Genomic DNA, 15914 nt, shown 5'->3' on the forward strand with positions numbered 1-15914 from the left:
GAAATGATGTAAAAATAAAAATTTCAGATGATGGAATATTTTTGCAGAGAAGTCTGTGATATTAACAGATGTCTTTTCTATTTGTATGTTTTCATTTCACTAGGTACCCCCACTGACTCCAGTGAGGGGAACAATGAGGATCCACCAGGTGATCAGTACCTGTCAAAGAGAGCAAGGACAAATACTTTGCCCATGTTTTCACTTGAAAGAGGCAATCCTGCAGCCTGATGAGGAGCCTTACAACAATGGAGCCATAACAACACTGCAGCCAGAAATTATCACAGGTGACCAAGTTGGTTGATGGTGTGTAGTTGAATATGACCCATGACTACTACCCTGGCATCACCACAAACTTGGAGGATGTGAAGATTCAAGTGAAATGTCTACATAAAAAAGGCAGTAACAAGTATTACTGGCCAAGACCAAGAAAAGACATCAGGTGGTATGATCACAACCAGGTACTCTGCCTAACAGAGGAGCCAAAAGCCTCCATTAACAGTTATTACCAGCTTAATCCTGTTACATGGAGGTTAATTGAAAAATGTATGGAGTCTTGATCAGCCCATTCATTACAGGATGGTTTGTTTTTGTTAATGTTGATAGTGGTCTTTGTTCTTGTTTGATGTTCAAGTGTTGTAATCTTGTGTTTATCATTAGTATGTTATATGTTTTTGCTACACATTTCCATGCTTAGCTTGCTTTTGTGCGAATGTTTTCAATAATTTTTATATAAATTAAAAATTCATTGACTTCTGTACATATAGACACACTAAATATCATGTTTAGTTTCTTCAATATTTATTTTTTAAGACAAACTAGGAGGGAAGTTAATTTTAATTAATTATCATACTTTAATGCAAGAGTTCCAGGTTTTCCATATGGGAAAAATGCAGGAGGACAGTGATGAAAATCATCCTATCGTAGAATCAGAGATATTGATTTTCCACCCTGTTATAGAACGTTCCACCCTGTTTGAAAATATGTTTTTATTAAATTTTATTACAGAAACATTAAGTAGTGTAATTTTTTCTCTCCCATGTTGGGAATTGAAGACCAATAATTGCACATATAGGTATAAGTTTTTTAAATGACCAATATTTTCTATACTGTCAGTAATAATGAGTAAAAAAAAAAACATTTTTGTACAATAAAGACATTAATGATTTGTAACTACATAATCTGTTACAATTTCACAAATAAAACATATTATATAGTAAAAGGGAGCTTTGCCCATTATTAATTTATTATTGTTAAACATGTCATTGTTCTAACAAAATATTTAAAAATTAAAACATTAATACTTTTTTTTTTTTTTTTTAAAGTCCGGAAGCCGAAATGTTGCCACAAAAAAAGAATCACCCAAAAGATAAATAAGCAAAAGGTCCTGCCCTGATTTCAAGATTTCAAGATATTCAAAAACAGATGAGAAACTAAATCAAACTCTCCGTTTGGGGAAAACTCTAAGCAATCTTCACAGTTCAAGACATCGTTCACACATAGAGAAAATACGGATAGTGGCTTGCCACAATTATCCTAAGAGCCTCATTTCCAGCCAAAAAGAACACCAAAGCCCGCCTCAAATTTGACAAAAAAAAAGACTTCCAAATGATTCTCATGACTTCAAGATACTGTGGCATAAAGCAAAGAGAAAAACTTAGAAAACTAAAACCCTAACCAAAGCCAAACCCGGTAATGTTACTGTCATGGTGTGGGATTGTTTTCCTACAGCTTCACCTGGAAAACACGCTTTAGTTGATGGAACCATAAGCTGGAAATCCTGAAAGAGAACCTTCATCCATCAGTTTGTGAACCTGCATTTTGGTTAAGCACATCGGTAGGTTTACCTCTAATCAGTATTTCTCAATTCCAGTCGTCAGGAACCACTGCCCCTGCATATTTTAGATGCAGAACACCTGATTCTAATGACTGCATGACCTCCTCTCCATGCCATGAAGTGCTGAAGAAGCCTGTTAATGACCCACTTATACAAGTCAGGTGTGTGGCAGAAGGGAACAAGAATGAGGTCTTAAAACTGATTTAGAAGAAACTGTAAAAAAAGAAGAGACATCCTGAGGTTTTTATCAGACATATATTAGAATTTTTTATTTATTATTGTGAAATGTTAAGGCATACATCAAAATGTTTCCTTTACAAAAGTTCACAGCAACATCAAATGGGTTCAACCAGCTGAAGCAAGGCACTTTACTTGGCCCTTTGTTTTTTTTGTTTTTTTGTTTCTTTTCCCATCAATTATAACTTAAACACAGAGTACATCTTTGGCACCAAGACACAAAATAGTTACATGTATATTATATATATATTTATATATATATTACGAGGACAAGAAACAGACATAATATATTAACTCTTCTCACTTCAAATTGCCTTTCGTGTAAACAACATTCCAAAATAAGAGGACAGCATGTAACAAACTGAGACATGGCATTGACCGGCAAATGCACCATGATGGGAAATATGAAATTAGCAGAGAGAAAAAAAAACACATTTAAATGTGAGGTTTTGTTTGCTATTCGTGCTCTTCAGAATATGCTTTTAAATCGTTGCTGTTCACACAATAAACACCAGAGATAAAACTGGATAATAAATAGGCAATGCCATATAAGATTCATGTGATAAATACCTTAAGTTGGATTTTAGTGGCTCTTAGCACTAAATAGAGTGAATTGTGGCGCATTTCAGTTATATATATATATATATATATATATATATATATATATAAACATAACCAAAATCCTTGACAACAGTAGTCTGCATACAACAGTGTTCAGTAATCCTACACTAAGCAGGAGAAATAAATAGAAGATTCCTTGTTAAGCATTTAAGCAACTCTGTTATGGGCACTATGGTAAAAATAAAAAAACAAAACAAAAAAAAACTTCTGTATTTCACACAGTGATGGAGACAGCAAATAGAAGAGCAGATGCAGGACAATTATAGTCGAAAACCTCTTCCAGCACGGCAGGACCGGCCGCCGGCACTGGGAGGAAATAAACGGGCCGAGAAAAGCATGCGTCCAAGCACACAAAAGAATGCGTGCCATTTAAACAAGGCCGAGGGGTCAGACTTTAGATAGCCTTTTTCTTTAACCGGAGCATTCCCTCAGCGAGGAATGCAAGAAGATTAGCTCCAGCGTGTAATCGGACGAGGGGGTAGTGAAACAGTGGCCGGCCGCCATCTGAGGCCCCCCAACCCCACACGCCAATGCCGGGGAATCTGGGAGAAAAAAAAAATTGGACCCCAGTGAAACGCCGTCAATCCTCAGGAAGCTTTTTTCGGAGTGAAACAAGCGGGTGTCTCATGAGCTCTGGCATTCAGGGGGAAGTTTTTGAATCCTCCACTGAGGACCCGGAAGGCGGTTAAAAGAGAGGGGGCATCTGCTCATTTAAAGGTGGAGCCGTTTCTCAAAACACAGCTTCCGAATGAAGGCCATCATTTCTCTGAGCATCTATATGAATAGATGTTACTGGCGGAGGGCATGGTTACAGGAGATGCTACAGTAAAGTCAAGACAAAAAAAATACAACTGACAAAATGACAAAAAGGAGCAGCATTTACACATATAAATACAATTCACAACTCATGACAAACACCATGCAGTATGAGCAGCCCAGTTCCTTTTGCGTCGCTAAAACACTTTCCAGGTACCTCGTGCAACATCGCCTATTCCCCGGTCACTCATGAAATGTGCAGAAACAGCCAAACGGAAAGCTCCGCTCTCCTCTTGAATCACACTTCCACGCTCTGGACTGCACAAGCTCGATAGAGCTCACATCCACTGAGAACTTTTTCTTTTTCCTCCTGAAAACGTTTCTGTCAGGGTTCGGTCTTATTGAGCAGCAAGTTGTGGCTCATATGAGGATTTCGATCGCCTCGGCGTCTGAACTCTTGAACATCTTGAGCGGGGTCTTCAGCTCCTCCAAGGCACCTAGAACCGGTAGAGAGCAGGAAGAATTAGAAAATTAAGTTGCTAACAGACCTTGTAGAGGGTAGTTGAAATTTAAATAGAAGATAGAGATGAAACCAGACTGAATAGTGGTCATTAGTTGTCAAAGAATGTATTAGGGTGATCGGCAATGAATCAATTTTAGCAATAAATCAAATTTTTGTTTTTGAAGATTTAATTTTTGGAAATTTGGGATATTTTTCCCCACCATTGCAGCCCTGATGTCAGCCTGCCTAAGCCCAACATCTTGTTTGACAAGCGTGTTTCACAACTTTTGTTTAAATTTACGTCAATTATGCAACAAAGTATAAGAGCATGGCCAAGACTTTTCTTTAGTTTAATTACGAGAATAAAGTCATAACATTACAAGAATAAAGTTGTAATTTTATGAGAACTCCTACACAATTTAAATGAGAAATTTCAGAATCTCAAGAACTTTGGGAGTGGTTTTACGAATAAGGAAAAACCAAATCTTTTAACGTGTCAGCATCAAATTATCAGTAGCAGGACTTTTGAAAACTGTGCAAACTATTTTGTCTATTATTTAAAAGAAAGAACCACAGACCTGAAAAAATGGTCATGTCAGATCTTGATGATGCTTTTGTTCAGACTTTTTCTCTTGTAATTTTAAGATGTTCTTCAGGCAAAACTGAATTTTTATTATGCTGTTATGACTATATTCTTGTAAGAAAAAACATTCTCGTATCGTAAAGAAGGGATGAGTGAAACAAAAGTCACATTTCAAAATATTTTCCGTCATTTGTAAATTCATTTTTAGACTGATTCAGATACTGATCTGGTATGGTTATATAATTGTACCAAACATTAAAAACTCACCAGTCGTAGCTGCTGGAGTCCCTTCATTGACCTGTGAACTGTCCTTCTCTGCTGTGACGTCCAGCCCCGGCTTTACCTCATCACTCTGGGTGCTGGAGTCTTGGGTCGGCACCTTGGCCGCAACGAAGGACGTGGGTTTCAACACGGCAGCACCTGTCTGGTCATCCGAGAGGCTCTTTCCTGAAAAACGTAGACAAAGAGAAGACACCATTTAATCACCTGCTTCCATCCACAATGACAACCCCCTCCGCCTGGGAACATCTGCCCTTTGCTAGTTCTTCCCATGACTATTCCTGATTGGGCTATTCTGGAGCGAGAGACGATATGCATTCCAGTATTAAAACGTGTCTCCACGAAAAGGTCGCCTCCTTCTCCCTATTTTTATATATTTTTTTTAGCACGCGTGCATTCTGTCTGGCTCCGGCAGCTGCCACATAGCATAGCGTGATGTTAAAGATTGTCTCGAAGCATGAATGGTAGGAACGAGAACTCACCTTTAGTTAAAGCGCCACATGTCACGGTGTTGATGGAGGGGACGGACCTGGCCTGACGGAGCGCCTGATTCTCTTGCCGGCCTTGCTCCCATCTGGAGCGCTGCTGCAGGACTTTGATCACGGCGTCCTTTTCCAGGAGCCGAGCATGAAGTTCACGGATCCTGAATGCGTGACAGACACAACGTGAGTTTAGGGTTCCCTGGAAACCAACACGGTAGGGTTAGCCAAGAGGAGTACCTGTTCTCCATCTCCTGGTGTCTGTGGCTCGACAAAGGGAGGTCTTCATTGAAGCTGCTGTTTGGTGAATTCCTGGGCGAATGGTTGATGATCGTTGTATCCCTGAAAGTAATAAAACACATTGTTGGCAATATGTTGATACACAAACTATTTCTGGTTGATCTGATCTTTTTTTTTATATTTCCTTCTCATCTTAAGTTTTCATCAATCAGAAACAAGCTTTTGTGTGATTAGTACGGCATGATCCTACCCAAAAGTTGCTACTGAACCCATGTAGTGTGTTATCATACCTCTGTGCTGCGGCCGTGGCCGCTGCGTCCATGGCAAACTGCCTCATGGTGCTCTCCTCCAGGTACTTCTGCTCCCATTTGGTGATGTCAGCCTCCAGAGCCAGGATGCGCTCCTCTTTTTCCCTCAGCTCCTGCTGCAGCGTGGACGAGCTCAGCTCTGATGCTGTGAGGTTGGTTGTCTGGTTATGGTACAGACACAAAAGAGACAGTAGACTTTTTAACTAACAGTTACTCCAATATTTGACTTCTCGTCTTTTGTTTGTTTCTGATGGTGTTTTCACTCCTAATAGTACAGTAAACTGTTTGGGAATCAAAACTGCAACATTGTTACATTTCAGCTGGTGCAGTTTGCACCAACTGTATCGTTTGTCAGAGGACAAACGATACAAACCCTTTGAAAAACCTGTTCACCTCCTTGCCTGTGGTGGCACTGCACCAAAGACTACTGAAGGGAACGATGCAAAAACTTCTGAAGAAGACATGCAGGTATTTTTCTTCACAAAATGTAAACAAAAACAGAGTAGTGTCAGATTGTACCAGTTGTAGGATTTCTCTTTAGTTGCTGGTATAAAACTAGCCATTTCTCCAGCAAATGCTAGACCCATGGGTTGTATTTACCCAGATGCGCTGCGCTACAGGAGCAGTCTCTGGTCCGTTGCATTCATATGTGCAATCGAACAGAGCCAGAGTTGACTTCGACTGAACCAAGGCCTAGGTTTGTAAGTGAGCAAGGGTCTGTTTTTTGGTTTGCTTTAGAGTCCGATTAAGCATTCACATCTCCACAAATGAACCAAACTTTGTAGGCAAATGAACTAAAGTTCGACTAAAGCGGACTAAGCAGCTAGATGCACATATTGATGACATTTTTCTTTGTTTTCGCTAACCTGCTGTGCCCTGAGGCTCTTCAGCTCCTGCTCCAGTCGGGTGCGAAGCCGCAGCTCCAGGACCTCCCTCTTCTCACACGCCGCTTGTAGTTGAGCGAGGGAGCTCTGCAGCCCCTCCACTTTCTTCATGTAGGCCGTCTTGCGGTGCAGTTCCTCCTCCAGCTGCCGGTTGCGGCTCTGCGCTGAGGTCAGCGCCTGCTCCATCCGTTCACCTCTCCGCTGGCACTCTTCGCCAGACACACGCAGGTGCTGAATCTGCTTTTCCAGTTGTTCGCGCTCCCGCTGCTGCTCTTCATCTGAGATAAAAAGGGATTTAAAAAGAAAACCGGTGATGTGAGGAAAGAGTGTCAGGGGAATTTTCTCTTTTAAAAAAAAATGCTAATGTCTAGGGTCCGCTGTAAGCTTGGTTTAATGACTCACTCGAACTCTGAGCTACATTCTTTGAAATGTGACCCAACGAGACACATTTATACTCACAGATATCAAAGCATGCGGCTCAAAAACATAATTAGCAATTTGTTCTCTAAGCTAACAGCAAATGGAATTTAACTTGTACATGAAAACATGAAATAAGCAATAAAAGAAACTAAACTCCCCTTTATTAATCCTGAACCTTCTTCACATTTTATTGGGTATTTTAGAAAGGAGAGCAAGTTTTATGGCTCCCCTGTGCCACTTTAAAACGGGGGCTGATTACACAACACAAGTGCATGCCTGTGGAGGGAATGCAGACTTCCTCTGATCCACTTACGCACACACAAGCATAGCTTTGTACTGGCAAAAGCTCTGGAATGCTTCTAAGGACGTGAAGTAAACAAGCGGCTCAAAATATTCCTCAAGCAGTCCTTGTTAAAAAAATAAATAAAAATACATGTACAACACCTCCCATGACCATGTTTTTATTTGTGGTTTAAGCCGGTGTGGCCCCCGGGGGAAATTTTATGGCAAAAACATTTCAGACTTGATGTTTCAGAACCAGTAAAGGCCTAAATTGGTCCGTGAAAATTATGCCAACAATATGCCAGCAAACTCTTAAAGGAACAGCTCAGTAAATTTAAAGCAAGGTTCTGTTAAAACGTAGCAGTTAATGTTTTACTGGTGGTAGATAACTCTCGTGAAGTCGTTTTAGAATACCTTTCAGATCAGTTGCTCCTGGGTGCTAACGCTAACGGCTAGTGCAAGACAAATACTTGTGCATCGTACAAGTTTATGTGAATAATTTTTTTATTAACCTTTAAACTTAATCACATTTACTTTGGGTGGGTATTCAAACAGCAGCCAAGGCAGCACACAACTAAGTAATCAACAGTGTGAAACTCGCACTAAGAACATGACCTTTTCTTAGGTCATGTTCCTGCCTGATATGAGTAAAAGTAGTCAAAAATATCTACAAAATAAAATTTCTCTAAATAACTATACTCTTGGTTTTTATATTGCTTTACTTTTAGATAAGAAAGTTACTATGGCTGGAAATGTTTTATATGTTCTGCTCTGAGTGGATGTTTGACATTGGAAGATTACAGACGGAGCACACCTCCAACCTCAATTTACAGTGTAGATAATTGTCAGTTTTCCTTTTTAAAAATAAACAAACCAAAAAAACACCCATTACAAATCAGAACGTTCTCAAAATAGGATTAGAATTGAATCCTACAACATTTTGAAGATGAAGTTAATTTAAAACCGCAGAAGTTCACTTTGGTCCTAACTCTTTCACTAGCCGTTAGCTTGATAACACCCGGTTATCAAGCTAGATTTAATGCTCCAAGATAGATATCACTTACAGTTAAAACATTATAACTGTAAGTTAGAATATTACCAATGCTTAATATTTAAAATGGCAGAAGTTTGTTTTAATCTCAACTCCTCTCTCACTAGACGTTAGCTAGTGAGAGCTAATTACCTAGCTATCGTTAACTAGTCATTAGCTAGATAACGGCTAGTGAGCTAATTTGGCCTTTGGCACCAAATTATCTTGACTTGAACTAAATACTCAAAGATAGTTATCATATACAGTTATAAGATTAATTGATGTAAACTGAACCTCACTTTAAATATAAAATTATCAGAAATATCCATTTAACATCAAGTGAAAGAACAGCAGCATCGGCTGAAACAAGATATATCTGCTCCCTCTCCAACCTAGAGAGAGAGATGAAATATTCACAGCTGGCTGACCATCATTAGACCATGGGGTAATAAAATGTCCAAACAAGGAGAGTGTGCAAGCCAGGGGTCATGCTGAGTTGGGTCAGGATGCCCTGGAGTCCCAGACTTATTAGTTGCTTTAGAGAAAGGAAGTTGAAGTGATGCAAAAAAAAAAAATAAATAAAAAATTCAAGTTCGGGGAGATAATTAAAATGACAAAACTGGCTGAAATACTATGAAAGTCCAAGAATTCAGGTCACCTTTCCTGCAGCTCTGACAAAAAGGTCAGTGTCTATGCTGACAGCTGAGATGTAGACATGTGTGTAATTAATGAGGATGACACCAGTTCCTGCTTGTCTAATGTTCCTGCTATTGTTCAATGAATCACAGAGAGGTCTGCTTTGACAAATCACATCAATTACCATCTGTCTTGGACAAGCTTGTGAAAGGACCAATAAGACTAATGCGATTACTCACTTTGTTCCAGGAGTTTAACGAAGACATGCTGCCTTGGGTCTGAGCACTCCGCGTCACCGGCCGCTCTGTGCTTGTTAGCTGCTCCAAGTTGCTCTGTGCAAAGGAAAACATTCACAACACACCGGTTACACACATTATGTCACTACAACAAGCAGGTGCCTCAACAAATGAACGGACCAAGTACCTCTGAGGTCTCTGTTAAAATCATGCATCCTCTTAATCTCCGCCTCCAGTTTATTCCTCAGAGTTTTCTCCAAGGCTTCCCGCTTAGCAGAGCCTCTCATCAGGGTCTCGTACGCCTCTGATATCTGTTGGATCTCAAGCTCCAACTAGGGAAGAAACACAACGACGATCAGCGTCTGGACGCATCAAACAGACAAATGAGTCATTCTCACAATTTGCATTTACAGACAGACAGCTTTCAGACACTATGCCAACTGAGGAAGGCAGTTAAAATTCCTGAATGAACACTTATGGAGCTCCAGGTTAAGCAGTGGTACGCTGTCCTTTTACAAAAGAGTTGAGATGCTTTGTTGGGATTTCAGAGTCTGGAATGGTGAGAAAACACTTCACACTTGCTCCATAACATGAATCATTCACTAAGACCTCTTCAATGGGACCACACATGCAGAAAATTCAAAATCTGATCACTGACCATACCTAAGCACTATAACAAGTCTCCTCAGTGTCAAAGCTGTTTTCCATCAGAGCTGAAAAAGTCATAAGATTCAATATAAATGAAACTTTTGCTGCTCCTTTAGGCTTTGACGGGTCATCTTGTTTCATTTTAACTTGCTTTATAGGTACAGAAAGGTGTCGTCTGCCACAGGAAGTCATGCATGCCTTGGAGACGTACTACCAGACTGAGGAAGGCGCTAATTAAGCTTTAGATGTCACTAGCAGATAATAGGAGGGCTAACAGTCATACAGCAAAGTTTCTCTTTTCTTTCCTTCACTGATGGCAACCTCTTTATCATGAAACATTCTAGATTTGTAAATCAGACCATTAACTAGTTTGAGGTATTTATGCTGGATTATCACATTCTTTATTTTCGGGGTATCGGCCATTTATTGTTATAAAGTTGAACTGCTCAATAAATTATGATATTGATTTAAGACCATGTCACAAAGTCCTAGTCTCCATGTTAAGACCAAAAAGCTTGATCGTCCCTGTAGATTTTCAATGCTGTTCAAACAGGTTGACAGAGCACACACCCTACAAAAGCTGTTTGCACTTCTGTAGCGAGATGATGATTGCAAGAGCAGAGACAATGAGTAGGAGAGTTTGACTAAAGAGGAAAGTATTGTGTCTCCATGGGTTGGGGCGGTCTTGCTCACCTTCTGCAGCCTGGCAGCCTTCTGGATGTACACCTGCAGCTCACTCCTGAGCTGTTCGTTCTCTCTCATCAACACGTCATTGCCGTTGGAGGATGCGTTGATGCTGTTCTGAGCCACCTGGGCTTGGGCAGACACATACCTGCAAAGGGCAGACATGAGTGATTCACCACAACACACCTGAGAACCACAGAAATGACAAAAGAATGCTTTGTCAGGAGTTCTTCGCTTGCTCCCGTTTCACTGTTGGATAAGCCTCATGGGAGAATGAATCGATTATATGGTTGTGTGGCTTACCTGTGGTGCTGTGAGTAAAAAGGGGGAGGAGGGTCTTTGTGGTATTGTACGTGCTCCTGCGAGTAGCTGAGCATGTACTCAGGAACTCGGGCACATAAAGGATAGTCTGGAGGAGGGCCACGCTGGTCCGCTCCCTGTTGGGTCTCCTGTCTGTCATGCACCGCGGCGTTTAAAACAAGATTCCTATAAAGCTGCGGATAGCTGTGGGAAGAGGTCAGAGCCGAAGCGTCTCTGTGTCCATTTCTCTCCAGAGAGAGCTGCATGAGCCTCTCGCTCAGGGAGCGAGCATGCTCCCGCTTCAGATCCCACTGTCCCTCACTTTGAACTCCCACCGCGTCCGCGCCAAGGCCGTCCTGCTCCGACTTTTCCCTCCGAGAGATCAGGTACTGTGAGTGCACTTTGGCCTCCTCGTAGGTCGGCAGCTCCTCCCTGTGGAGCTGGTACAAATGACACATGGGTCTCTCGGAGGGCAGGCAGTCCCCCTGGTGCTCCTGTCCTTGGGGCTCCTGCCGCGTCGACATCTGCATGTACTGGGTTTCCTCTTGAGTGAGGCTCTCCAAGGAGGAGCGGGGACTGCCCGTACCCCCGCCGCTGCTCCCTCCACGCAGGGCCTGCTGCTGGATGGCCAGGAGAGTGCGAGTGTCAGTCAGGTTCCCATAGCGGAGCTGCTCCTGGATGAGGCGGTGCAAGACGGTTCCTGAGGAGTCCTCGGCTGTCCTCATGTCAGTCAGTACGAAATCAGTGCACAACTTAAACAAAAACCAAGCTTGATGTTGAATCCTCAACAATCTGAAAAGGAAAACATAAGGGTCTTGATCAGTCTTCAACAAGCAAGAGCTGGCCATTTCATCCTTCGCATTCTCTATTTTTGTAGCTTGGTCTTTTGTTTCTCAGGAAGACATTTCATATCCACAAAAATGACTAACAAAGAAACTTAATTTACTATAGTCTCCAAATTGTTCTCTGTACGCAAGAGTGGTTTTGTGACTGATAGTCGCATCAGACCTTCAGGTTTGTCTACATAAGGGGTAATATAGTCTAATGATAATAATGGCTTTTTTTAAAGTTGTAGTGAGATTTGATTATTATATCTACAAAAGTCATTTAAAAAATCAATTTCAAAGAGATACAAACTGATGAACAATGGTAAGTAAATGAGTAGAAAGGAGTTTGGTTTTAGGTGTTAAAGACGGAAGAATGTAGAGAGCAAGGCAAATTTACCAGGTGCCATTCAATACAATCCAGACCTGCTAAACAGCATTAGTGACAACTACAGTTATATGTTTCATTATTTTTAACAGTTAAACATGCATCCATTAATCTGTTGTCTATATATCCATTTATCCGGGCAGCATCACTGGTGCCTAGTTCAAGCCCATTTCCTATGAGTAATAGCGCATGGACAGGTCGCCAGTGATGAAATATGCTTCCTTTTTTTACAACAGTTGCACAATACTTAAAGCCGTATGGCATGAACTGTTACTGGAAATACCCTGGAGAGTGATGTCAGTAATGGAAACTGAATTTTCGTGCCCACACACTCCAGATACAAGGGTAAAACACGAAAATAAGAATTATATTAAAACAAACGAACACTCGAATAAAACCAACCAATTTCTACTAAATAACCAGCGTTATTTAGTAGAGTTAACACTAAATAACTAGCTTTATTTAGTAGCGTTACTAAATAAAAAGCGGAGAAATATTATGCTGTTTGTATATAGTTTAAAACAAATATGGGTTGTTTTATAGGTGCTACGTATAGGTGTTTCACCAGGATTCTCCATATGGAGTCTACACATGTAAGAAATTGCGCCGTTCGGAAAAGTCGCTAAACATTCAGACATTACGCTGGACGAAAACCATAAATAATTAAAAATAAAACAAGCAGCTTACCTCGCCTCATTCCACCGCGAACACCGATAAGAGTATCTCGTTTAATAAATAATCTGCCCCTACTTTCAGAAACACCAACTATCGCTTTTTCCAGGAGCTCGTGGACATGTGCGCGCGCTGACTGGGCAGAGGCAAAAGTGAGCGCGTGAAGCTTCGAGCTGCGTGGATAAATAACTGAGAGGCGATTGTTCCCTGAGCCTGGAATGAGAGGAATGCAAGCTCCGAGGCCCTGTGGGATCAAAAGCATAAGCACAGGGGAAAAGAGGAGGAAGAGGAAGAGCATGGAGGGAGGCGGGACCCCAGGGGGGCTGAAAATGATTTCAGAGCTACAGCAGCAGTCCCTCAGCTGGCTGCTGGTGTCATGTAAAAAAAAAAGTTGTTTTTTTCTTTGTGAGAATATTTTACATCCTTGCAACTTTTAAGATTAAAGCATATATAAACCTACACATTTAAATATATAAAGACAAGCTTGCATTTTTCTATGGAAGAGCGTTGGTAGGTATTCACAGAAACATTTGAGGAATGTGATAAGCTTAAAGGAAATATGATTCATAAGGTCACAGACCGTTAAAAAAATGTGGGAGTGGAAAATAGTCATGTTTCTTGCAGCTATGCGACCTGGACCAGCTCCCACCACACCCTCTTTTAAAGAAAAATAAACACATTGTTACATTATGTCACATTCACTTACAAACATATTATGAAGATTACCCTGTAAAATAATGTACTTTAGTGTTTCATATATCTAAAACTAGGTAATGAAGACATCTTGCGTTTTATTGTACGTTTGAATCAAATGTCTATATCAGATTTGTCTTTGTGAATCCTCTGCGTTCAAACCATAACTCCATGTTATGGACTGAACATGCAGTTAAACAACACATAACCATTTAATGCACAACAACCTTTTTTTTATTTTATTTTATTTTTTTAAAATCATTTTCTTATAAGTTAGAGGAAGCCACAACGCCATGCTGCCCTGGGAAGAAAGCCACATAACCACCATCAGTGATTTAAATTCACAAAAAAATTACATATGTGATGTTTTGATGAAAAAATCTGTATTTTCTCTTAGCCGCTTTGTGTTTGTTCAATGAAATATCTTCAAATCTCGGAAACTGTATTCATTAAAACATCAGCATTTTTGGAATCCAGAGATGTAGAAGAAAAGCCCTTTGTGTACACATCTTAGCTTAATAAAGGCTTCAGCTGATGTAACGATTGATTATGTTTGAACTCATACGATGAACAGTCTGTAAGCAGATAATGAAAATCTCATGTTTTCAAATGCTTAAAGCTGCACTGTGTTACAAGCTGGATTGTACTTCACGACAGAAACCATAAACAAACTGGGTAAACGGGTCCCATTATAGCTTACCATACGGATAAGTGCTAATATATGATTGAGACATGGATTAATGTTCTTTTGTTTCTTGAAAGGTTTTTTTTTTTTTGTTTGCGTGGGTCTGGTAAATATTTAAGCCATGGCCCGTGCCAGTTAATTGCAGAGTGTGTGTTCCTGTGTGTGTGAACACGGCGGGACAGGGGAGGTGGGGGTGTGCCGGGAGCGAGGCATGCTGCCTGCCAGCTGTCCGTCGACTCAAATCCCCATCCTCTGCTTTAATAAGAGCTCTGAGAGATGCATTGTTCTCCCCAAAAGCAGACATGACGGGGGCAGCCCTACCATCTGCCGCACCCCGCCGCCCCTCCATCACCAGCACTGCCAGAGCTTCATTCACAATCACAGCCATGCATGAAGATGGAGACACTTGGATCAGCTGGTGTTGGGGGTTAGAGGGAGATAGAGGGGGAGGTTGTTGGGGGTCCAACAATGAGCTGAGGCTTTTCTGCAAGAAAAAAAACAAAAGCATTGTCCTAATTTAGCGGCTGGAGTTTATGGAAAAAGTGAACAGGCCCCTGCTTGATACTGCAGCCTAGGTCGACAAACTGAAGGTTCACTTGTTCACTTGTCTCAAACGGAGGCAAGCGTGTTGATTTGCATGGCAGTTAAAGTCCAACAGTTGCTGAAGAATGCTGAGCAAGTGATAACAATCCAGTTCTGCAGAGTTATGATTCAACTGGAAAGTCAAGATAAGCCCGGGGTTTAATGCCTCACATTGTATTGTTTCTCTGAAGAATTTATGGTTTACTGTTCAGTGTCAAACATCCTCATATCTGCAGGTTGAAAATTAATTTAGGGCAATAATGCCGGCAAAAGTGTTTATACACTTTGAACAATTCCACATTGTGTGACGGACCAACACAAAGCAGCTGCTTATCTGTGAATAATATATATTTAAATGTACAGTGTTATGTAAAATTGACTTTTTTTAGCTTTACACCATGTTATTATGTTATTCTCTCATCAAAAACACACCTGGAGTGTTGCCTTCATTTCTTCATGCATGTTTGATAAATCCTTGAAGTTCCCGTGCAAAACGCCTGAATGGACCTAGCAACACCTTAGAGACGAGGCTCCTCCTCAGAGCTGCAGTTTCCAAACTGCTGAGCTTCTGCCTCACAGTGCAGACCTTCACCAAGACTCCCCAGCTCAGCTCCTTCAGACTAGCCAGTAGCAATTAGCAAACACCTGATGGAACTGTGCATTAGATGAGCTCATTATACGAGCTACTTCTCAGTGCAACACTGGTAAAGATGTTGAAGGGTTAATAGGGGAGCCATGTTGTGATGACTTCCTGAAGGCAGAGTTTCAGAAAGAGATTTTAAAGAGACAGAGGCCCAATTTCAAGACGTTAAATTGTGAAGTCGAAATTCCTTTAAGTCAAATATTTATACAGAATTTTTTTCAACTGAACTTTACTGTTTCTTGACTGCTGTACAATGGCATCATGTACCTGGAAAATATGATACTGCCCCTTTAATATTTGCATTACTTTAAATCACCCTTACTCTGACAGCACTAAATAAAACTACTTCTGTGGAACCGAATGCCTTCAGAATTCACCTAATCATTAAAGACCACCCGTAAATACAAATGTGACATGAAAACAGATGTTTTCATGTCACATTTGTATTTACGGGTGGTCTTTAATGAT

General features: G+C 40.8%; 1 protein-coding gene and 1 long non-coding RNA gene across 2 annotated transcripts in view; one reads left to right on the forward strand and one right to left on the reverse strand.

Annotated features, from left to right (window-relative positions):
* LOC103151362 (uncharacterized) overlaps nt 1-1010 on the forward strand; it is a 4275-nt gene extending 3265 nt beyond the window's left edge. Inside the window, exon 2 of the long non-coding RNA XR_001664647.1 lies at nt 104-1010. This is a non-coding gene — a long non-coding RNA (uncharacterized LOC103151362). The remainder of the gene's footprint in view (nt 1-103) is intronic.
* A 1064-nt stretch (nt 1011-2074) lies between these two features.
* amotl2a (angiomotin like 2a) lies at nt 2075-13119 on the reverse strand. The gene is made up of 11 exons (XM_007571379.2): nt 12859-13119; nt 10963-11751; nt 10669-10807; nt 9515-9659; nt 9331-9423; nt 6706-7001; nt 5822-6000; nt 5532-5633; nt 5295-5455; nt 4801-4980; nt 2075-3945 (listed from the first exon to the last, which is right to left on the reverse strand). The coding sequence occupies exons 2-11, from the start codon at nt 11682-11684 to the stop codon at nt 3869-3871; spliced, it is 2094 nt and encodes a 697-aa protein (XP_007571441.1). The 5' UTR covers nt 11685-11751; nt 12859-13119; the 3' UTR covers nt 2075-3868.
* Nucleotides 13120-15914: the final 2795 nt, after the last annotated feature.

The sequence above is a fragment of the Poecilia formosa genome, unplaced genomic scaffold (genome assembly GCF_000485575.1).
Source record: "Poecilia formosa unplaced genomic scaffold, Poecilia_formosa-5.1.2 Scaffold279, whole genome shotgun sequence".
Classification (NCBI taxonomy): Eukaryota; Metazoa; Chordata; class Actinopteri; order Cyprinodontiformes; family Poeciliidae; genus Poecilia; species Poecilia formosa.